The 25,572-nt window shown below is 43.9% G+C and overlaps 1 protein-coding gene across 1 annotated transcript in view; it reads right to left on the bottom strand.

Moving 5' to 3' along the window:
• The window catches only part of LOC141016328 (solute carrier family 22 member 23-like), a 36,150-nt gene extending 11,461 nt beyond the window's left edge, over window positions 1-24,689 (bottom strand). Inside the window, exons 1-4 of the mRNA XM_073490624.1 lie at window positions 24,009-24,689; window positions 15,380-15,483; window positions 15,142-15,296; window positions 486-654 (exon numbers count right to left, since the gene is read on the bottom strand). Of these exons, the coding sequence (XP_073346725.1) occupies window positions 486-654; window positions 15,142-15,296; window positions 15,380-15,483; window positions 24,009-24,446 (866 nt within the window). The 5' untranslated portion in view covers window positions 24,447-24,689. The remainder of the gene's footprint in view (window positions 1-485; window positions 655-15,141; window positions 15,297-15,379; window positions 15,484-24,008) is intronic.
• Between the last annotated feature and the right edge of the window lie 883 nt (window positions 24,690-25,572).

The following is a 25,572-nucleotide window of genomic DNA, read 5'->3' as shown; positions in this document are numbered from 1 at the left end:
ATCTATATTCCTCGATTTTCTTCTGCTGGCTTTGAACACATCAGCAGTGCTGTGGAGCATCGTAGGGTAAATGGAAGCGAACACACAAGTATTTACAGCCTGAGCTTTAGCAAAAGGGACTGCAGTCACGGTAGAGGTCAGTGAAAATGAGTCAGCGAAAGACATTACTTTAATTCAATGGGGAATTCATTGCTGAGAAATGTCCTTCGAGGTAAGACTTTCTTCACCTCTGTGTTTAAATCAAGTAAATCTGCTAAAGGATTGTTGGTTTAACAGGGTTTTATTTAGACTGGGAAAACACTGTTGCTTAGGATCTAACACGTAGAGTTTGATCACAGATGGCACCACATATTTCAGCAGTAGAAGGTCTCATGTAGAACTTAAACTGAAAAACACCTTTTAAACTTCACCAGAATACAGAAATGCTTTTTAAAAAAAGACGCGCCGGTGCCAAAGTGCAGCAGATGCTCGGGTCTTTTTCTCACCAGATGTAGGACAGCATCAGCAGGAGGGGGCAGATGATGACAGCTTGGAGGACCTGCCAGTCACCGCAGAGGTATGCCACCCCGGGCATCAGCAGCTGACCACCCAACACCACAAAACTGGCCACCATGGTCATGGAAAAACGCCAACCTGGCAGGCACAGCTCGATCCCTGGCAGAGAGTATAAAGAGAGGAGGGGAAGAAAGAGGGAGCACAAGTGTTATTAGGTTTTCTGTAACCCACGAAGAAACAAAGTGAGCATGTAACCTATGGCAACAATGACAACAACAAAAAATGATCAGGTAGAGATGATTTGTTACTAGTCAAGTATTTATATCCAGTCGCTACCAGTTGGAACTGCTAACGTTAGCTTGCCCTTTCATAACGAGAATGAGAGATAATAATAACATTGGGATATTTTTGGCATATCTGACCAAATAATGTCATCTAGGAAGATTTAAAAGACTAACACAACATAACTCAAATTACAAAATATTATGTCAGTGATATTAGGCTTCAACAGACAAACGTCAGCTAGGTTAGCACACTCTGTACTGATGATATACAGCTGATTGCTTCCGATTGGACTGTGCTACAGACCTAACAACCTATTTAAACTATAACTCCAACATCAGCTGATTCTTTCCTCATGCTGACAGAAACAGGCCAGAGTTGATGAATCAACCATCAGGACACAACACAACCTGTGACTAGGTGAGGCAGACAGGCCCGAACATGGATCCCGACAGTGATGACGATACTCATGAGGAGAGGTGTACGTTTTTCTGATGCATAACAGACATATATTCCCCCTGGCCATTGCACATTATGAACAACTGTACTGATACTGTGACGTTTAAGGTAAAGAAACTGAACACCTCTTATCTCACCTTCCCCTGAGGTGGCAACTAAAAACGCCCAAAAAAACGTGGCAGACGCTCTTTAGAGTCAGTGTTTGGTTCGTCTGTTCTGGGCTACTGTAGAAACATGGCAGTGCAACATGGCGAACTCACTGGAGGAGGACCCATTTCCTGTGTAGATGTAAAAGGCTAATGCTAAGCTAACGAAAACGCAGCGATTCTGTATTTTCAGCTGCATGGCTAACTGAGCTAACTACCTTGGGGCAACTACAGTTAGCAGCAGTTAGCGGCTACTCTGGTGATATGCTGCCCCCACATTTGTTTTGAGTATGAATCTGACAGGCGGCCAATTCTCACATAGTACACCTTTAAACATAATTATAAATATTACAGTCCATTTCTGCTCCTAAAATGAATCAACTTTAAACAACATTTTATCAATTTTAAAAATGTTTATCACTTATCCTGAAAGTTTTCTGGTTTAGGCCTCTCAAATGGAAGGATTTACTGCTTTTCTGGTTTCTATCAGTAGAAATTTACTCTTGGTTTGACAAAAGAAGCAATATAAAAGGTGTTACTTTGGACTCTGGGAAATTTCTGACATTTTATAGACTACACAATTATTGATATGTCCTTGTATCAAACACAAAGTCACTTTTAGAGCAACAGTGCATGTCAGATTCGGTTTGACATTAAATACAAGGCAATAAATCAGCATGTACAGTTGTTGTTCAGAGACAGTAGACAGACCAAGACAGTAGGCTGCTGTGAGACTGAACTAGCTAGAAAGAGGTTCCTTGTACTCAATTCTCCTCTATCAGAATGGCACTGATTCATTCACCCCTCCATTAGCATGCACACCACACTGGCAGCCAGCAACCACAGACAGTCCAGCCCTTTAGTTACTGCAGTGTAGGGGATGGCTTCACATCAAACCGTAGAAAGCGAACACTACTGTAATGCTGCTATTCTCGCGTTGCCCGAATCTTTTGTCCCGCTTCATTCATCCCTTTTTGTTGTACATCACTATTTTTTTTCCTAATGGGTCCTTTCTGCTGCCCAGGAATGTGAGCAGTCTCCAGATGGGCCTTTCAAGGTGACAAGGCCAGCATAATACAGTGGGTGTCGGCGGGCCCGCTTCATTCCAGTGGAAAAGACCGGAATTTCAATTAGGACTTGCCCCCTTCTGAGGACATGAATAATGCTCTCTGTTCACAGACACTATCGCAGCTGGAATGACAAAGCCAATGAGCTGAGAGCAGGGCGATGGGTGCAAGACCTGCTGAGTTTGAACCAACTAACCCCGAGACCCCTTCTCTGTGTGCTGCTGGGGGAAAGTAACAGTTCACTGGTTACGGACTGCATGGGATTTGAATTCTTCAGTTATGTATAAGGCGTCATGTGCGCTGAACAGGCCACTGCATTGTGACTGGGAAAAAAGTACATCCTGTGGTGAGCTATGGAGAAAGTGCTAACACACACACACACATGTGATGGTCCAGGCTATATGATTAATATGAAAACAATAAAGTAAGCGTGATACATATTTAGATCAAATATGGCACATGTTCTGTAGATGGAGCTGCAGCATGTGCGACAGAGTTTGTGGAAAGGAAAGGAGGCCTGAGCTCCTTACTCCTGCTGACCCTAATCCTCCACAACCCACTAGATCAGCATTCCCACAATGCCCTGCTGCAGCCTGTGTGCCACTGACACAAATCTACCACTAACTTTTCTGATGTCACATCAGGGAAACTCAGAAAAGATGCAAAAACCGGGGATCTGTGAGGTGACAAAAGCACTGGGACACACAGTCTATTAAAAAACAAACACATTTGGACACATACTGTATCTGTACACAGTGACTGTGACGTCAATGATCAAGCCAATAGCTAATTAATAATGATGATAATCCCCAAAGAGGCTTTTGCTGATTCGCTGACTTTGGCAAAACAAGAATATGAATCAGACGCTCTGGTACACGCCACAGTAGCTCACTGGCCTTCTGTCGAGGACACGGCTCTGTCAAGGAGGCCCATTGTTTTGCAAGTGAAAGAGATTGGTTGACCACTAAAGGCACTCAGTGCAGCCACTCCCTGTACCCGCAGGCTAATGTCATGACCTTTTCCTGATCACATGAGGTTCTTATGGCCCCATGCTATGATTTCACTGCCTAATCCTGGCCACTCGGGCTGGTACGTTTCACTTCAAACTAAGGAGACTGTGGTATTTCTCTATACCGAAGAATAGCAGAGGTTGTTTGCTTTGCAGTGACTAATTTTTATGCCATAATTATGATTAATTTTTAGTAGCACCCGCAGGGACTGTGCAGTCCAAGTCTGGAGCTACAGGCCCTCTTGCAGGTGTCACAGGTGAAAAGCAAAGTGCAGCTGTATTGCAGTTACCATCTCTCAGCTGTGTTCCCTCTTCTCCTCCCACGTCTTTTGCCTCTACTGCGATGAATTCCAGTGCCTCAGCATCAATAGTTCCAGACCTCTGAATCACCACCCACATATCGGATATGTTCAGAAATTAAAATATGTCTGGTGTTTTGCTTCTTAATGTCTGTTTCCTCCAGTTGGAGAAACATCCGAGCGATTACAGCTTTGTGGGAGGAATTACAAACGGGTAAGAGCGGACTATCGAGCCACACCCATTAAAAATGGTGAAAGAAAAATGACCACGACAATGGAGAAAAGAATGGATTACATCGACACAGCTGTGCAGGTTGTTGGAATTCACATTTCCTCTATCGTCAGACAGTTCCTCGCAATCATCGCCGCAGCTTCCATGCTGATGGCGTCTGATTGGTTATGGCAAAACAAAACAAAATAGCCTCCCTTCCCAGCCAAATTGGCAAATATGAACACAATATCAGGCTGAATGAAGGAACTAAAATAAGATGGCAATTCAGTCTGAACATCCTGACCAACCCTGCATTTACACAGCCTGAAAATCAAAGTGTAGAGACCCCTACAAGGACATCTGCGAGCTGAAAGGAGTCACTAAAAGCTCTGCTTGAAGGGATGAATTTTTGCGTTTCGAAGATGGTAGAGAGCGCTCTCTAAAGATTGTGGTATCCTTGTAATGAAGGCAAGAGTGTTTATAGCCTGCCATTATAAAGGGGCGACAGTCTCTCTTTGAAGCCATTTATGGTGATGCACTCACTCTGCCTTACGTTGACATCTCCACACTCCAACTGCTGCATGCACGAAGAATGCGCTTTACAGATTTTTCAGAGATGGAAAGGTAGGAAACTTTTTGGATGCAGCCTTCCCCAGTCTTGATTTTGGGAAAGGTGCAGGTTTCAGACCCTAGCATAGTGATGCCTTAATACGTCCCACCAAAATCCCCAATGTGGGTTTAATTGGTTGGAGATCTGGTGTCTGTTAAGGCCACAGCTATAATTCACATAATTTCCATCATTTCCATCATTTTCAGACTCATCAAACCAGGGCACTTAGAGTAATGTGTGAGTGTAATAGAGGGCATCTGTGTTTGTTTCGTTTAACCAGAAATGTATTCAGGTCTTTAATTTGTCACCCGTTTCACAGACCTGGGTCACTTTCATGTGTGTGGTCTGCACGGGACTCATCCAGACTAAGTGTTAACCCGCCATGAGGTCACGAGCCTAGAGTCTGGCATTACAGCAGTAGCCATCTTGGTTTTTTAAGAAGCCAGAAGTGACCATATTTAGACGAGAGGGTGGCGCTTAGGAGCATATCCTGATTGGATCCGACTAAGCACGCGAGGACACGCTGTGGAGCCACGCCCTTAAGTATGCTTTATTGTCTTAATTTACTCTAAATGGGAACATCATTTAGTGCTTCTGCTGAGTGACAAGCCGGCACAGCATTGTCAGCAAGCAGCACTTCCCTGATAAGGACCCAGTGAACCTTGGCCTGGATTTACTGCAGACTAAAGAGACTGACCTACCCTCAGTTGAACATAGTGACCACATAGGAGCAGAAATCAAACTGTGTGGGGGTGAGTGCTCAGCCCTGTTCAACCCATGGTTAACTGTTAACTGGAGTGTCTGAGAATGCGACACACTGCATTTAAAAGACACCCTTCACATTTTGATGGAAAATAATCATCCAAAAAGGTATGGCAGAAAGCCAATACATGACGGTGCACAAACAGACAAGGTCAACAGCCATTTTCTCTCTGGAGTTGGTGCAGTGATAAGATCCCTCTGATGGCAGATCATTGAGATTCTGGGTACATATTGTCAAACTGCAGCTTGTTTACAATTAAAAATAACTTCCAAAGAATGATCCGAAGGGAAATTCCACAGTATTTCTTCACTTATTTTGTTTATATATAGGGTGACTGTGTGAGCACACAAATATCCTGAGGTATCATTCCTTCTTCCAAGCGCTGAAAAGGGGCTATTGACTAAGAATAAGGTCATACTCATTGATTAGTCTCTTATCTAGAGCTGACAAAGAATGCCAACTTGCCCCAACTAGCCACAGGCACTTTTCCTTTGATCTACTTCATAGCCATCAAACCATACGTAAAACACCACAAGGAGACCATTTTCCTCTGATGATTCCTTTAAAAATTGTTTGTATGTCCTAACTACCTCACCACTCCACCATTCCCATCCCCTTCCTCCCACACACGGGAAGATCAGCACAAAACCAAGCTATTGGCTCACGGGGAAATACCAGATGGGAACAGAGCGTTTGTTGCACAGTTTACACTCTGGCATAAACACGAGACCACGTTCCGGGTTGCACAAGCACCACAGATATATCAGCTCTGAAACGGCGTTCGTTTGTTTTTACACTCGTCAAAAGAAAGTTGCAAAGGTTGCCCCACGCTGACAATCACTGGACTTCACTCAGGAATGTGTGGCTTGAGATATCTTGAGATTATGTCATACAATATCCCTCACAAACAACAAAGGTTAACAATGACAACAACCTTTAGGACAACCTGTTTTCTTTCGGAAGAGGGAAATGGTCTCTTTAAATAAAGACTCAAAGACACAGATGTTGGATTTAGTGTACATGACCCTGGCGTGTAAGGAGAGGAAGTCTGCTTAGCAACCAAAATTGCAAACTCTGCACTAAAGGGAACTTTAACCCTGCATGGAGGAAAGAAAAACGAGTCTGCACCTTAACCCATTTATCAGGAGACGGCTAGAGCGGACTGTGGGGAAGGATGTGGACGGGTCAACCTGTGTATCATGGAAAATACCTCTCATTGGCTGAAATGCAGTTGCTGTCTGTGTGCAGCCCACACTATATATCCCACCATGCCTCTCTGTATACTTCATCCTTTTCAGACCATTCTCAGCATTCAGAATGAATGCCTCAGTAAGGTAGCACAACATCTATGCAGTTTTGTAAGGTGGACTTGGCTGCCATATGATGGGAAATGAAAATCTTCCGAGTCCAGATCTGGCACGCATCAATCGGGTCAGGCCAGACTGAGCGATACCCTTCAATGGCGTATTCACACAGACAGTTTAAATGCATAGCGGCATGCAGACAAACTGTATAAACCAACGGGACTCTGACATTGACTTAAAGGAAGATAAATACACGTGAAGCTTCCGTCTTTCTGCGCTGCCCCTGTTGCCTCAACTGTGTGCGGAGAGATTAATGCCTGTGGTTTCAAGAGAGCACCACAGAGAGAAAGCACCTCATTACAGAATAACACAGGAACAGTGAAGAGGGTGAGACTGACCTGGCCTGGCCTGGCCTGGCATGGCTGACCTGACAAAACACAGCATAGCACTGCGGCAGGAAGCATACATCACAGGTCATCCTGTCTGAGTAAAGGAGCACGCACACAGAAGGTATAAATTAGTGATTGTGTCCGTTTTATTCCAAACTGTAAATTCTTATGCAAATAATAAAAAAAAAAAAAAAAAAGAGGAAACGCTCTAAAAATGCCCTTACTGTGCTCTATTTTTTGACGGTTTTCACTTACACGCAAATTCTCAAAAAACAGGAAATAAAAAAACAAGGAGTGTTGCTGAGTAAGGCACATAAGTCGTTTGGTGGTCAAGTGCTTATATATGTGACCGCCAGCTATCTCTACATGGCACTGATTTCTACACGCTGTCTGCTTTTGGCAGTTTCACTTCTCAGCCTCCTCCTGCATTAGCATTTAGATTTATATGAATTTTAAATCCCTTTCCCATATGTGTCCATGTTCAATAAATGTTGTGGATCTCTGCCTGAGGGGTCGAACGCTATAAAGGGACAGCCTGTATCAAGCTCGGATTTGTTCTGAAGCATAACATGAGCAAAAAACTGCCACACTGAAATGCAATAAAATCTACAGTACAGTGTCCTCACTGAGCTAAGGTGATAACTAACATACATAACCTAAGGGCAGTCAACTTATAGCTTTTACACACTAAATAAAAGCTTATATAAAAGCTGTGTCATCAGCAATATCACCATATCGACACAAATATACAGAGAAAGCTTTTTCTCCTCAGTCAAGAAACATTCATAACTCCGTCTGTGTCTCTCATTACTATTTTGTCCATTTCTCCCTCCTCGTCTGCCATCTTCTCTCCCATACGTGACGAGTTTCTATAAGCAGCGACTGGAATCACTAATTAATCAAAATCCAAACCCCTTTGGCACAACAAAATAACGCATGCGGTGTGCATTAGAGCAAGGGCTCAATACACAACCACAGAACAGAATCGGCTTGAAAAACAAGTTCATTTTAATGCAGAGGGCATCTCCTTATTGGTCTTTTGTGGTACAGAGCAACAGGTGAGGTTATCCAAGTTAATTTGGAACCGGTAAGTATGAAATTAGCTAAATGACCTCTCGGTGTCAGCCTCTGTCATCTGACAAAGCGTGTTTACTTCTTCGTGACCTGCAGTGGTCACTACATTTATTTACGCGGCCATGATCTGGCGTTGGATGTCCCTACAATCACATTGTCTGGAAATCTGGAGGTTTTCTTAATGTTTTTTTTAAAACCTCACATGTTTTTCCAAGTTTCCTATAGCTGTAAATCTATTTTATTTCACTACAATGTTGTCCATCCATGACAACATAATAGAAAACAAATGTGGAGATTTTTAATGGGAAGTATCCCGTGGCTATTTTAAGTAGCACCTTGGAAATCATTAATGTGTCATTATCAAGAGTAGAAGATGCCATCCCTCATTAAAATACAGCAAGTGTCAACAATTTCAGCTGGCCATTAGCGTCAGTTTGTCCCCAAAACAACCTCCATTAGCTCCACATCACAACAGGCAAAACAGTCATGAGCATGTATGTCAAAGGTTAGAGACAGAAAAGTCACAACTTTCTTGATGATGTACGTCTCGAGACTATGACAAACTCATGTGGTTTGTCTGTTTGTCTCTGTTTGTTCCTCTCTCTCTCTGTGAACGTCTACTGTATCCTTCTCTTAAAAGACTCCTCTCCCACACACCCAGGACATGTACGGGCTTGCCATCTCTTATTCAGACACGGAAAGTAAGCAAGAACTCCACTCGAGAGGAGTGTAGAGACATTTGCTCTTTCCTGTAAGGCAATTATACGGATCTCTCTGCGTAAATATCCCGCCTCTTAACAGCGTCGAACAGTTGCCTTTATGAAATGAAAGGTGTTGGATGAAAAACATTGAGCTCGCGCATAGGGACACACGAACACATACACTTTAACCCACAAATCTACAGTATAGTGGCGAACGAGAGAGAGAGAGAGAGAGAAAGGAGAGCTGAGAAGGAAGCAGGGAAAGTTCAGGTGGAAAGTGTCGCTAAATGCTGTAAAATTACATCTTCACAAGCAGGGGACGTGGTCGGTGTTCAAAAAAGGAAAAAAAACGTAGAAGGGTGGCCCTCAGCACGAGTTGAGTCCATGTTATAAAAACTTAAAGCTGCTGTGAGTGGTATTTTTTTATTAGAATTAGTGTTAAATAGCTCTTTATTCCAAGAGTGTTGGTCAGTAACCCATGTCTCCCCTCATGTTATGTTATCCCTGCCCACTTTATCCAATCATGACAGAGAGCTCCATGAAGAGGCGGTGCCAGTGAACGCCCAGAGAGATGCACCTGTCTGGAGATTACCGCTGCGTCCATGTGGTGTCTTAGAGGAGAGAGGGGATTGCTAACTGCAAAACGGACAGGAAGTCAGCTAAAACGACAAAACAATGCTTACAGCGGCTTTAATCATGCTGTGGAAAGCAAAGAAATGCATATCTAATCTTAAATATAATACAAGAAAAGCGCAGTATGAGTGGTCTGTTGTGAAAAGAGTGAATGTGGAGATCTGCCTGGACTGATGTTAGATCCCCGACCTGAGTTATTATTCCAGCCTGCCTCTCACAGTGGGCCTGTGTACGTCTGTCACTGAAATCATTTTGCTAAACTGAATAAATACTTCAGGGAAATAAAGCAATTTATGCCTTCGAAAAGTGTCTGATTTTAGGCCCAGGCAGCTGATATGGATGCACGATATGACCCGCGTAAACAAAAAGCGAGCTCTGGCCCACTGCCCGATAACACAATCACCTCGTCTCAAGCCGATCACAAAATTCTCACACAAACACACAGCGCAGCCAGTTAGCATGACTCAGCAAGCTGGAGTGCAGCGTGCGTTTGTATGTGAGGGGGTAGTAGGTGAGTGTCGGGGGTGGGGGGTGTGTGTTTACTGTAAAAATGCAATAGTGAGCAGCACAATGATGCTGAGCTGATAATGAGCCTTGCCTGTCCTGCTGTTGTGATGCTAAAAAGGCTAGCACACACAGCAGCGCCGCATCAGATGACTCTCTGAAGCCATAGCCTTTGCCATTCTGCCCTTATACTTTGGAGCCAGCATATCGTAGATCAATGCAGTAGTAAGATCATCCTGGTTTATCAAAAAGGGCTTAGTGTTACAGAAACACTTCACTATCAGTTGCGATGGTGGTGTTTACTGTATCACACCGCCCTTTCAGTCTGGCACTCCTCAGAATCAGAGGTGAAAAATCTTGCTTTCTTTGTAATATCCCCTGCAGAGTTTATTTTCTGATCATGTTAGTCACTAGTCTCCGTCCTCTCCCTTTGTCTGAAACCACCCCGCCACCAATTCTCTTATGCAGTTTCTTTTTCTGTCTCTATGTGGCAGTTAGCGTATAAGTGTCACATTATATCAGCCATGTTGGGCCCGGTGCTGGGCCCTACTGTGACAGGCCATTCTGGCGGAACGGATTGTAGCTGTGCGCAAATTGCTCTGCACTCTTGAAAAAAGGCTCAGCCATATCCTGAAAACTCGATGGACTCGATGCCTTTCGCCACAATTTGTGCTAACATACAGTGAAGTCAGGAAGGCGCCGTCTTCTAATTACTCACGAGGTTGTAGAAAACTGAACAGATTGCTATCACCATATTGCCGTTTTCTAGATTAAAATATGGCGTTCAATGGCGCCGAGCCGTCAAGATCCATGAACTAAGACTTAATTGCACACAGATTGATGGGAAAGGGAGGATTAGCGCGCAGTCTCCAGTGCAAACACAGCCGAAGCTGGGATTTGGCTCCGACTTTCCTTTGCGAGCAGAGTCAAACAAAGCAAACCACAAAGGAGGGTAATGTGGTTCATAACGTTACATGCAATAACGTCATATGACTGACACGTTTAGCATGGATAGAAAAGCGATTGATTCCACCCGCTAATGTGTTATTGAGCGATCGTGTTGCCTCTCTTGGAGCGGCTCTCACGGAGTTTTGTCAGTACAGAGAGAAGCTGCAGGGTAAATAGCATGTGACGGAGGCCACACATGATCAGAAATAAGGGCGGCGGTAGAGCAACATAAAGCTCAAACAAACATCCGTCCAGTCAAGCCCTGCACAAGTTGACTTTATTATATTGCACTACAGCAAGCTGCTCATAAACGAGATTGACAGAGAATCATGAGGACACGGTTGATTAGTAACCTTGACCCTGCAAGGAGGAAATATTTGAGTGACTAGATGACAGTTTATGTTGCTGCTCGCTCTTTAAATAAGGAACCGGTAGCCTGAATTTTTTAACAACCTGTTTCAGCCTGAAGCAAGGAAACGTAAACTCTTTGTTGCCGTTGAAGCAAACGGATCAACACGTGTTGTCTAACCACAATCCTCAATCCTCGTCACGCTTCTAAACGCTCTGCTTTCACATGTCAGGGCAGACAAGGTTACTAAGTCTAGAGTTACCTTCCTATAAAGCTACAGGAACTTTAAACCGAATATTTCAGATATTCTTGGCAGCGTCTGAGCCCACCGATCCATTGTTCCACAAGCACAGGTACTTGAGCGTGATTGCAGAGGGTAAGGTGTTGTGTTAACCTTTCATAAGACAAGAATGAAGAATGGAATACCAAGAAAATTGCGAAAGATTGTTCGTGACCACTTGATTTACTTTGCAATCACTGCATTGTAGTTTGGAGGACTGTATTCTCACCATGCAGCCTGCAAAGAATGTAAAAACGGGGTAGAGAATGACGGAGAAACAGAGGAAGGACGGAAAAAGGAAGGTGAATCACAAAAGTTAAAACTACGGAGAGAATAATGAGAGGAAAGTGAGGACGAAGGGGTAAATCTTTACTCTGTCTCATAATAATTGGACTCTCGACACAAACGTAGTCTTCTCGGAAAGCATAATCACTGCGCTGCAGATGCATCCAAATATCGCATTCATTTTTATCAGTCAGAAAGGTCAAATACTGCTGAGCTGCTCTGGCAGACGACCATTAAAGAGGCGTATGATTCATGCCTTCAGAAGCCCATTTAATTCTAACTTCATATAACAGCAAGCTGCATTGTTTACTGCACCACTATAGAGAGCAGATGTCAGATGGATCTTGTGTTTTACAGAAACATATATTTGTATAAGTCGAGATAACACAAGACGGAAACAGAAACCAAATACTGCAGTGTCAAATATAAACTGTAAAACTTTGCAGTGGACCTTTTAAAATGAAGCTATACCTATTTACAACTTCATAATTCAACCAATTAAGGATTCTTTCATCCTCAGACATAATTTACAGGCTGGATACTATTCGAAATTTCGTAGAATAGAAGCAAAAAATTGGATAAAAAGCAAAAAGCATAGTAAGGCGTGATATTGGATTTTTGCCGGTACCTGATATGCCAATATTTTTCAGCTCGTTTTGGGCAATTGCCGAGGCCGACATCTATAAAAGCACACAGCTTTTCCATCTAACTGCAGAGAACATAAAGTCTCTCCTGTAGTGGAATTAACATATTATGCTACTCTTACAGCGATGGCCCACTCGTAGATGCAGACATATAATCCTTTTCTAAATGTTAATTTCGCACTGATGCTGATACATAACCAAGGAGGTTATGTTTTTGCCCGTGTCCGTTTGTCAGCTGGCGTTGTAAGCAAGATAACACAAACACTACTGAGCAGATTTCCACAAAACTTTGATGAACAGACCCCATTAACTTTTGGTGCAGATCCAGAAAAAGGATTGAACCAGGACTTTTTTCTCAGTTGCTTTAACATTGCAGGTTTAAGCTTGTACAGTTGAAATGTGACTGTGCAACCCCACCACCTGCTGTGTGGTTCCAACCACCTGGTTTCCAGAGAACCACTGATTTACTGAACCATAAACTGCAGGCTAATGTGCAAACAATGGATGCAGATGTCAAGTTCATTTAATTTTGATGCGACACCGTACTGTACAGCTGAACTCCGCCCTTTCCCCTCCTCCTGCCCCACCCTCTTTCCTTTGTCCCGGGCGCAGACTGAACGGTCCTTCTATTTTGGGAGCGCAGCGAAGCTTTTCAAGGTATACAGTGTGGAGTAAATTAGAATGACAAGGACACTGAGGGCCCCTTCCTCCATCATCTCGCCCTTGCTCCCTCTCATCTTCCCTTTCCCCTCCATTCATGCAAACCTCTGTCTGCACTGGTCAATTACCGCGGCCAAAGAGGCTTTTAAAGGATCCATCGCCAACACCAGGATATGCATCGACTCTATGGCCAATTATTAGGACGCTGTCAAAAAGTCCCCTTCCTGCCACGCTTCAGAAACTAACTTTCCCCACAGAAGTAATTATTTAAACCTTTACTGTGCAGAGAGAAGGTCACATCTACAGAGAGGATTCATCTCTGAGGATATTACAGTCTCTACCCCGACACCCCCTCTGCCGTTATCACATTATTGATTAGCGGTAACGAGGATTAAAATCTCAGAGAGAGACGCAACGCTGGTACACCTAAATGAAAATTAAAGAGTTCGCTTCAAGGGTAAGGAGGCCGATAGTTGTTCTGTAATGAGAATTTATCCCACAATGGCATTCGTTTAATAAATGTTAGGAGGTCAATGCAACACAATTACTCTTCTTTAAGCTGAATGCTACCCTCAGCTAGAGACAATTAAAGTGGAATATCCTTTTGATTAGGTGTGTCTGGTCCTAATGAGAACAGCACCAGTGGGAGGATATTAGTGGGCGGTACGGGCAAAATTAATATTGCAAGAATGCACAGCATTATCACAATAAAACTGTCATTCTGCAACAACGAAATGCAAGTTGTAGTGCCTTTCGTGCTACACAAGAAAAAATATCGTTTGTGCTGGAGTGCTGAGGATGAATCGTGAGTCTCACAGCCTGAGGAAAGAAGCCGCTTCCTAGCCTGGTGGTACAGCGGCGGATACTTCTGTATCTTTTGCCAGACAGCAGCCAAGGTACTGTTTTATTATTTACTCAGCCTCAACAAGGAACACTGTTCCTGACAACCTGCAGTGCAACAAAAGCTGCTACTTGCTAGACACGGAGTCCCAAACAAACCAGTTTGGACAGGAGGTAAATCATGTTACATGCAACAGGCCTGCATTTTCTACAGTATATCGCCATCGCTGCTGTGCACATCTGCCTCTAGCCTTGGGCGAAACGTCTCTGCTTCTCGGAGGACAAGTTTAGCATCATTACCAAAGGTGAGAGTGTCGGCGTTAAATACTAAGTGTTCAAAGTCAATTATCAAGCATTCAGTTGTCAATTGATCAGCTGGCAAACGTACGAGCGAAATGCGTAATTATAGCTCGTAACCACAAGTAGGCTTTGCAGGACTGTCTCTGTCAATGGTCCATTTCACAACATGCTAAAATGGTATGCATGAAGATGTTATGTTAGCATGCTCTGCTAACTTACTGGGAGCTGTGCTAACTACACTATTGCTGTATTACTGGCGACATTGGCGTTGACATTGACTACATCAGAGTTTAAAGTAATCATAGTATGTCTGCCGTATTCTTTATTGGATTTGACGGGTACACCTGTGCAACTCCAACCTAATATACCTGATAAGCTAGCCAAACATCAATTAGCTGTTCTTGTCCAAGTCTCCTCTATTCTAAAATGCTGACTCATGCCGAGGACCTGTTAGCTTTATCCTCAGTCTGTTAGCATTGGCCGTATCATGTAGGCACATTTAGAACTTTTTTTTTACAAGGTTTTAGTTTAAAACGAGTCAACTGGAAACATTAAAAAGTCATTTGTCAACCCACTTTGAGTTAACATGAAACAGCTAGCTAGCTAGCTAGCTACAGGTAAAATCTGTTAGCTGAAGTCGTCATTTCAGCAGACAAAAATCGACAGTCGCATGCTAGAAGTGTGAACCCTGCTTCTGTGTACTTCTGTGTAAAAGTGTTTAAAAAAATAGCTATAAATTTTAAATGGACATTTTCATTATAAAACTTGCATATGTGCGGTGCAACAATGGAGAGCTTGACAGATATAGCAAGAGTAACAAACGGGGCAGGGCTTAGCTAACGGTCGATTAGCCTAGCACAGAACTTTTAGCGGACAGATAAACACTTACTGAGGACGTAGAGGGAGAGGGTGATCCCCGCCAGGCAGAAGCCCTCGAAGAAGCGCAGGGTGCTGAACATGGGGACATTGACGGAGAAGGCCACAGTCAGACCGAACACCAGCATGAACAGCACCGATATGATTAGCACTGGGTGGCGGCCAAACCTAAAACGGGTAAGGTAGACATTATTTTTTTCACACCTCCAATGTGGGGAAAAAAAGCTGTCATGCAAGAACAAAACTCTTACCAGTCGGCGAGGATCCCAAACACCAGGTATCCAAAGATGGATCCCACCAACAGAGAAAACTTTGCGATGTGGACTTTCCATGCCGAGTCGCACACCAGACTCCACTGTTGAGAAACAGACAGACGTTAGTGCTGAGAAAATGTATGCTGGGTAACAAACATGCGAGTGAAAGCCTAAGTGTTGCCTCACCTAGCCTGCTAATATGTTTTCAGCTAGTTTAGCATTAAAAAAAAACAAGTAGTCTTAAAAAAAGTGATTCTACAATAAGTATTAAGAGCAGTAGGGTTATCCTCCACTGGTAAATGTATGCATGTTTATTAAAAAAAGCCCAAATTATGCCTCACAGTGCCACCAGAAAGGTATGAGAAGCTTATGTGCTCTCTGCAAATCAATATCAGGCATTAAATTATCTGTACTTATGCCAGTTATTTCCCCATCTGACGTTTTTTTCTTCTATTATTTATTCATACCTCCCCTGCTGTGTGTCGGAATGGTTTACAGTATTACAGTCCACTCTGCCTCTCTTTTATTTTCCTCTGTGACTGAAACTCTCCACCGCAGCAGCAAAGCCATTCGCCGAGTGCAAACAATGCAGCGTGTGCCTGCTATTGCATGAATCAAGCGTGCCCCGAGTTGTTTTTTTTACAGTAGTTGTGACAAATAATACCAGAGAGAGAGAGAGAGAGCAAATGTAAAGCCCAGTGGACTATGTGCACTCCTTATGCATGTGAGGAAGAAACCCGACACCCAAAGAAATCTAAATCTGTAACTCCAGCTACCACTGACATCATTACTTAATGATCCCTGTTGAGCGGTTGAACCCGAGAGAGGAGCAGAAGATGAATTTCAGCGAGGAGGCGGACATCAGGGGTCTTTTCTGGCACCATATGACTCCCAGCTGTCTGCTGACACAAGCAGCGGGAAGAAGCAGACAGGGGCGTGGCAGCCATAGCAGGTGCATAGTGTATCGGCTGAACAACGCTGATTTCAACTGCGCCTCATCTGTGAATCTTACATGATTTATAACCAACGGTTATTCCCGTCATTGATTGATTTGCAGATTATCCTCACGATTAATCATTAAGACTATAAAATGTCAGAAAATGGGGAAAATGTTCATCACAATTTCCCTAAGTGTCGTCTTCAAATCGCCTCTTTTGTCCAAAGACATTGATGAATTGCTGGAACGATTAGTCGATTATCAAAATAGCCGGCATCTAATTTTCTTCTGATCGATTAATCGTCGCAGCTCTATTATCGCTACAAAGAAATATGGGACCGTGTACTGCCGTGTCGCAAAAAATACTTCGAATACAAAGTGCAGTCAATTCTTACATTTTTCTCTGAGAGGCTCTACCCTCTTATAACCTCTGCCATAGTGACCTGTTCAGAATGGAACGCTCCAGGATTACGCAGAGCCACCCCAGCCATCACATGATCCACGCATGCCACTCATTCATGGTTTCAGTATCGATGTCAGCAGAGAAAAAGACAGAGGGAGGCAAACAAGTTCCTGTTGCACAATCACTGCACAAGCAAAGGCTGAAGCCTCCCTCCCCCGGAACTGTGACAAACCGGCATATACACTAAAATTGAACTCTGAGTCTGCAATTATACGGGGGACAGGCACGGCACGGCACGGCTGGATGACTGCGCTGAAAACACATCTGTGGGAAACCGAAGACAGATGACCCGGTGCTGTAACACATGAGCATTATAAAAAGTCACATAGCCATGATGCACGCGTGCTAAGTGCTGCTGGAATGTGTTGCAGAGCGGACAGAGCACGGTAGTTTCTTTAATAGGCAAAGTATTAATGTGTTATATTTGAAAGCATCAATAAGCATATATTATTAAGCAGGGCTTCTCTCTAGGCCAACACTCTGACCGAGCTCATCGTTAATGGGCTTCCACACTGCTATTAGCACAAGTGGAAAAAATATGGACAGGCTTTCAGCGATAGCAGAGCGGAGAAATCCCAGCAAGCTGAGCGTGAGTCAAATCCACGCAGCTCGTCTGCTATGCCCCTATTATTTCAGCCAGTCGCTCCCTCGCTATTGTCTTGCTCATTTTGGGAGTAATGAATAGAAAGTCAGTGTGCAGAGTTGGGTTCAGAAGCATATAAAATCCATTAGCGGATGAAAAATGCTGAACAGTGAGGGGCCAAAGACAGAAAAATGAGTTAAAATCCCCGGGGTGTCTGCAGACCTCTCTCAAATGACTGGCCACCGATGATCGGTGTGCACCAGCCAGACTCATTAGCTCCGATGAAGACGCTCTCGACTACAACTGCACATTTCTGCACCCGTTGAACTACAGAGTGTGGGTGGGTGGGTGGTTGGGGGGTTCAAAGGAGGGGGAGGAAAAAGGGTGAGGAGGGAGGTGGAGGAAGACACAAAGCGGAGGGAGAATTATACAATGCAGAAACAGAACATTCAAAAAGATGGATGGAGACGCAAAGAATGGAGAAAAACGTGGAAAGGATGCCGGTTAAAGAGAGAAAGGGATGGAGATGCTGAAAAGCAGGTGTGAGGGGAAGGCAGGAAACACATGGAGAGACTGCTGCATAGTTACTGCCCAGCAACAGACTCTTTCTGCTTCCAAGTGCAAGTTTTTAGCATCGCTGCCTCACTGAAGGGTTGGAATCCTATAGTGTGGTGGTGGGAGCTTAGGTGAGGGAAAGAGAGAATAACGAAATGATTTGAAAGGAGGGTGAGCGGAAAGATTAATCGATACAAGGGCTGCTGCAACTAACAATTGTTTTCATCGTCAGTTAATCTGCCAATTATTTTCTTGATTAATCGATTAGTTAAAAATTCCAGAAAATGGTGAAAAAATGTCTCGTGACTTTTTGCGTCCACAATCCAAAGATATTCAGTTTATTGTCATGGAGAAGTAATGAAACCAGGAAATATTCATTTAAACGGGAACTTTTTTCAGCTAGCTTAGCATCGCTACAATGTTGTTCCGCATTTTGTAAGCGCGCATCCATGGGCACAAAGAGTCCAGTCCAGGGTTCCAGGGTGCGACTATTTTGGTTGCACATGGACCCGAAAGTCTGTTAACCGAACGTTTCCGTTGGTAGCACAGGTGCGCCTTTGTTCAGCAGCTCATATAAAAAAAATGTTAAAGCTGGTTTATTGCAGTTAAGCTGCAATATAGAAGCCAAAACTGAAGGGGCCACCATGTTGTTTTTTACTGAGGAGGAAAAAACATATTTAGTGTCCTGTTTAGATGTGATAGGATATTGGTAGTGCGAATAGCCGGCCACCTTAGCGTTTCCTGTTATCGTAGGTTTTCTGCCTTTTGAGCAAAAGTGAATACCTCAGCCCTTTGTCTCTGTTTTCTCTGGTCTTGTAGCACCAATTTCAAAAATATTTGTGTCTTTCTACCAGAGAGACAGCCACATTTTATGCAAAAGCCATCTTTGCAGTGGTGAAATACTTCTCTAAAAGCAAATTCTTGCCTTTTTCCCCCAAAAGAAAAAGGATAAATCGATCAAAATAGTTGGGGATTCATTTAAAAGTTGAAAATGACTACTCCATTAATCGTTGCAGCTCTAATCTAAACAACACATATTTTTTTCCACTGCAGTTGTTTTGGTAAAAAGAAGTCACGACTGAAACAATACAAAGCTATCTGACAATGCACATGTAGCTTTAGGGACTTATAGCCTCAGAGCACATTGATGTTATCAAGGCGTGACCGAGTAACTGTCATACAACTGTAGCATCAGGCCTACACTACTCATCAAATGGAAAATGCTCACATATTTGACAGTGACTAACTGAGACACATGATTAAATAACAATCCTTTAACAATCAATTATTCATCGCCTCTTATTGTTGACAGTTCAGAATCATAACTACACACATCTGTCGCCAAAGAGACCCGATATGTATCGACAATGGAGCGACACTCCTACAGCTTGAATTCCATCACACAATCCTACAAACAAAACTAAACATCTGCCGAGGGTCAGACACCCCATAATGTTCACCCCTCCCTGTTGCAAAACTTATCAGAAACAAGCCTGCAGCACACGCACACACCACATACTGGGCCTCAGACAGAGTTTTATCTCTTGGCTGCAAGCGTCATTGTGTGCTGACTGGGTATCTGCGGTGGGGTCATCGCCTTGCGACAGCTGAGACCGTTTCAAAGTGTCCCACACTGATCAGGGGTCTGTGGAAGGAGCCAACCAGCTGGGTAAACAGTATGAAGGGACACAAGAGCAGAGAGGCCCGCATGGGTTTTTCGACCACAGTATCATCTTTCAGATCTATGGGTGTGCAACCTCCAGCACAGTGATACCGGGTCTGGGTGTACCCACTAGTGTGCTTTTACAGCATATCCTCCTTATCATTCTCAGACAATAGTCTGGCTCAACATACAAAAATGGTATTGGCATATTGTTTAACTGTACTAGATATTAGGCCTGCAACAATTGATTGATTGAAATTAATAGCCTATCTTGAGGAAAGATTAATAGCTTGAGTCAATTATTTCAACATTTACTGGTTCCAACTTTCTTAAATGTCAGGATTTGCTGCTTTTCTTTGTCGTTTGTGACAGTAAATGAAGAGTCGTTGGGTTTGAGACTAAATAATTAAATCTGCAGATTAATCGATAGTGAAAATAAACTTTAGTTGCAGACCTACCACCTATATACTGAAGGACTGATGACACAACAATGAAACAACCAATTTGACCAAGAAGCCCATTAATTCTCATGATTAATGAATTGTTAGGTCTATGAAATGTAATAAAATAGTTTGGTTTCCTAAAGCCCATCCCAACTTTACATTTCTTTAGGTTAAATTTTCTATTTTATCTTTTGACAACTCTGTGCTTGTGGTCTGGTTAGGTTTAGGCAAAAAAATCCACTTGGTTAGGGTTAGAAAAACATCATGGTTTGGCTTAAAACACCTGCTTTGGTCGCCACAAACACGGCCTGAGATGTCCTGAGGTCCCGTTAAGAACACCTTTTTCTTATCACTACAGGCTGGAGGTGTTCAGACTTTTTGTAAGAAAAAATATCTTGGCACCACAAACAAGGTCTCCTCAAAAATATCCAGCGGTTTCACGCATACATATGTTTCTATCCGATCTTTGAACTGCGGTCACTGGCTTGGAAGCCTTCCCACCCAGTTGAACTCCACCTCCAGACATGAAATCCAGATTGTAAAATGTAATGTGATTGATTATGATAGTTATTTTAGAAATGTTAATATGGTACTGTGACACATAAAAATGTGAGCATATCAGTTTTTTGCAGAAATGTGCACTGCCAACATTTTATCCTGGTGACTGGGCTGTGATTGGTCAATACTACTCGGACTACAAAAGGACTATAAACGGAAACCAGAATACTTCCGGTACAAAAATACAGTCCTTTGCCTACGGTTTTTGCATTTGTAGATTTCTGTTTATAAAAAAATAAAGCAAAAATGCAGAACATTGTCTGTTTCCAGTGGTCGGATGAAAATTTGCAATTTGAAGACATTAACTTGACTATTTTCTCATCACTGACAAAACATTAGTCATTAGTCGAGATTAAAATGAGCTCAAATGTAAGATGGTGTCATATTAGTCCAAAAGGGGAATCCCATATTTAGGTTTAGATGTTATAATCATCATCAGTCCCTATCAGTTAGTGTCTCTGATCAATATACAAGAACCAAAGTTTCACAGGGAGTAGTGTAGAGGTGAAGCTTTGCCTTGAGGAGTTTCCTAAGCCACTATTTTGGTCGGCGTGTGCAGCTGCTACTCATCTGAACGGGAGCTGAGTAGGGTAGGCTGCAGAGAGACTCTATCTGTCTCTGAGTAATGATACATTCTCATTTCTGAGGCTCAGTCCAATTAAGATGGACCCTGAGGAGAGCTCAGACTCAATTAGGATGGGTCTCCACATTAACCACTTTGGATCCTTCACCACCTCAGCCTCCAACCGCTTCCGCCAAAGCCTTCTTTCTGACCCCTGCGAGCCAAAACGTATTCCTGTGCCACTGATTCTGGAGGGCTTAACCCACTTTGGAGTGTCCTGTATGGGGTTAGGATGCGTTGGTACATTCTGACAGAGACACCAACACATTTTCCTCAGTGTTGGCACTCTGCTCTGCCTTTTAGGGATCGTATGTCACAGATAGCCGAGCCCAGTCATGTGCAGTTATGCCTATGCAATCCAAACACGGGGAGAAATGCCAAGTCATCACTTCCTGCTGTAGTGTGACGTTTCTGTGCTGTATGTGGTGGAGAGAAGAGGCCTCGGAAGAGTGAGGGACGGGCTGTCAAAAGAGACAAGTCAGAGAGGTAGATTCTGCTCAATTCTTTGGCTCCTGTTTTGGGACTGGTCTGGATGCCGTCTGGTTCAATTTCTCCTGACAGCGACCTTGTCAGAATGTGGACTGCACGGGTCAGGGAAGACGAGCACACAGCCAGAGACACTTATACCAACTGCTCGGGCCTGTCACCGATCTGCAGTGGTGGTAGTGTCAACATGACATTCTCTGTATGCGTGCAAAAGCAACACAAATATTAGCATGTACAGGTTACAGCGCCAGCATGAGAGGAGGACCAGCAGTGTTTAAGTACTGGAAAGTTCTCTGCCTTTCTTACCCTTGAGAGAACTGACATTTTTCGATTCTTAGTAAGCCGAACCCACCCAATCGATTCCCCCGTCATGTATGACTTCACATTCAGCTGCAGGTCCAGAGTAGTTCAAATGCATCCATTTATATGAACAGTTTATCAGCCTGGCCTTAGTTCATGCAACCCCACCCCCTCCCAAATCACCCTACGGATAGTAAATGAAATCAACACTTAAACTGTCCCCTCTGGCTCGTAGCTGAATTAAAAAGCCGCAGCTGCATTTTATTTGCTTTATTTAAATGGGGACATTATCAGCGATAAGCAGATGGGCTGTTGGCATAACAGTGGACGCGAGCTGAGGGTGCCACAACCCCCTCCGACAGCACGGAGAGGCTTCAAAGCTCGGCTTCAGATCCAACTCTCCCCGATAAGCCTTTTGATTATGGCACGCATGCCAAACTCTTCAGTGCTGAAGATGCTGCAGATTAAAATACTATATTGTGAGTTTGCCTCAACATTTTAGACTTTTGACGGCAAAACTGAACGTTGAATAAAATCTATTCTTCTGTTTTCACCAGTGTTGGTTGGTTTGTGGGCAGGATTACACAAAAACTACGGGTTTCCTTGAAACTTGGATGGAGGATGGATCTCAGCCCAGATTAGACCCCTTTAACTTCTGGTGCTGATCCAGATTAAAAAGGGACAGATACAGGATTTTGTTCTCACTTTCTTGACCATTGGGAGATAGGGTGTGTTTCAACATTTACGTTAAAGGTGCACTATGTAGTTTGAGAGGACATTTTAATCAAAAGAGAAAGATCTTTTCTCGACTAATGCCTAAACAAACTAAATAAAAAAACTCTCTTTGTCTCATGACTGAATAAACCAAATAAACAAACTGACCTTAAAGGACAACACATGTGGCGGACCCTGCCACCTTTCTAGCTTCCAACTCTGAGAACAGCTTCTTTAATCAGTTCTGGAAAAAATAAATATTTCTGAGTTTGTATTAGCACCTCATTAATATTGTAAATATTAAAATTCTGAGTGTGAATTTCTTCTGGAAAACATCATAGTGCCCCTTTAATCTCTCAGATTTCGGTGGCTGTTATCTACGAGCGAGTACAAAATTGGACTGTTGGGCCTTGGCGGAGGTATGCACTCTACTGTGTCTTTTAATCACATCACCCTGTCGATATCGCTGTCAAGTTCACCCAGAGAGCCCTGTGGATCAAAGTCTCACCCCTTTCTTCTCACACCGAATGAAAACTTGATATCTTGAGCGTGCAGCATCCTCAGAAGAGCTGATGGGCGTAATGAGATATTAAAACCCCTTCCTGCTCCAGCTTGCAGACCAACTACAATGGCTGCGGGGCCTTCACCGTCTCCTCAGCCTGCTCTGTTGCAGATAGGAGGTAAAGGCATCACTCCTTTGCACACAAAAAAAGCTCCCAGAATGAAAGCTTTAAGGATATCTCCCTGGTGTTTGTTTAGGGCAGCTGTAGGGCGGGTGGTGTTTGGCCAGGGATGGGGTTGCACTATTCTAGAGAGCGCACTAATGACCTTTGCTCCAAATCAAAAGGGCTGCATGTCTATTATGTGCATTACGACAACCGGCAGATTCCACCAGCCCTGGCATGTTGTGCCCAGTGTGCCAACGGTGGCGTCTCTCTGCGACGGGTCACACTTCTGTGTCATGCTTTTGCGATGATGACTCACTGTCAGCAGCACCTATACAATATCCTGATGCATTCAGGTTCAATGTGAGAGGAGACTCTAGTGCCGGCGTGGAGGAAAAACGCACATCATGGAGGCAAATAAGGCGATTGTTGTATATTAATATGATCTGAGTGCTGCTGCTGCTGCTGCTGCAGAATGAAAGGGTGCAGTGTTGATAAGTGGCACTATTTCTCCCTCGTACTGCTCGATCCAAAGAGGATTGGAGCGGATGGGGGTATCACACACATGCACAACACAACCCAATGTGATGGAGAGGGGGGGGGGGGGGATGCCCATCCCTCAAGATGGACAGCTTACCTTGGTGACCACATTCTGCATGAGTCCCGTGTGCAGCTCGAAGGTCCACTCGCTGCACCGACACTGCATGTTGTGCGTGTCGTTGTGGCTGCCGTAACTCCCATTGGCGTAAATGTACGCCGGCTTTTGGTGCCTCGGACCGTCCGTCAACGCGGAGTGACCCGCGGTGTGATTACTGTTGGTCAGGTTCGCCAAAGGCTGGACGCATGTGTTGTTCGGCTGGGCGAGGAGGAAATTATCAGAGTACTGGCTGAATCCAATGAACAGCGCCGGGATCCATGTCAGCACGATCAGCTGTTTCTGGTACTTCCCGAATCCCCCGAGGAACGGCAGCACGGAGCCGTCGATGCGTGTCAGCAGCCCCGGCGACGTGGTTTCGGGGGACACGAAGCCGTTCTCCGGTTGATGGTCGTCCGTGTCGAGCTGCACCACGGCCATCGCGGTCTTACCGATAGATGCCTCCGTTGTGTTGCGAAGCCGGGGTTTGCAGTGCTGCTACCCCCCTGTCGACTCCACAATGCGTCAATGCCCCCAGCTCCGGCGGTGAAAGCCGTGCGCAGTCAATCACTGGAATGGAAATAAGACGCACCTCTCTATTATCAGGAAGCGCTTCCCTCGCTCTCTCTCGCTCTCTCTCTCTCTCTCTCTCTCTCTCTCTCTCTCTCTCTCTCTCTCTCTCTCTCTCTCCGTCTGCCACTGAGAGAGAGGGGGAAAAAAACAGCCCGTGCGGGATCTGACTGCGGGGCTCAAGCTCCGACAACAAAAGGCGGATTGCAGCAATGATGAGCAGAGACGAGGAGAACTATTTCATGGTGTTTCCCCGTCGTCTGATCCACTGGTTTCCTCTGTCCGTCGGTCATCTGTGGCAGGAGAGCTCTGAGAAGCGCTTCCTGACGGAGCCACAGGTAACACACCTGCCCATAAAGGCTCGTGTGCTGTTGACTCTACCCCAATATGGCCACCTGTAACCACCGGTAACCACTTTGAATGGAAAATGCTCACTCTCTTTCTCTCTGCAGGAGGAGAGCAAGTCATGAACATTATTATGACCCAATTCCTTCTGTTTTTAATCATATCCAGCAAAAAAAAAAAAAAAAAGACACGAAAAGTTTTATTTGCATGTGTTTGAATAAAAGAACACGCTGTTCTTGTGTTTGTGCAGCCGTGGTATGTGCTGCCAAAAAAGTAATCCAACCAGAAATAGGCACAAATTCTGAGTATTATTGAGGGATTTGGATTCCAAAACAATTTTGCAAGAATTTCACAAGAATCAGCATTTTGGATTCTGTGTAATTTCCCCCAAATACTGTACATTAAAGATACATAAGTAGTGAATAAACACACACACACACACAGCCTACATTAGATTTTTAATGCACAGTACAGATCAGCAGGTGGTAGGAGGAGGAGGAGGAACTAGCTCTGTCCATGCCCATTTCTATCTATCAAACTATAAAAAACAGCAGTTCTGCTTTAGATGAAAGCAAAGGTCAATGCAAAATGACTGTATTATTCTTTATGTAAATTGTAATAACTCATAAAATATCAGATGTGAGCAAAAATG

Source organism: Pagrus major, chromosome 21 (genome assembly GCF_040436345.1).
Source record: "Pagrus major chromosome 21, Pma_NU_1.0".
NCBI classification, from domain to species: domain Eukaryota; kingdom Metazoa; phylum Chordata; class Actinopteri; order Spariformes; family Sparidae; genus Pagrus; species Pagrus major.
The sequence above is the reverse complement of the archived record's forward strand: the minus strand, read 5'-3'. Positions and strand labels throughout refer to the sequence as shown.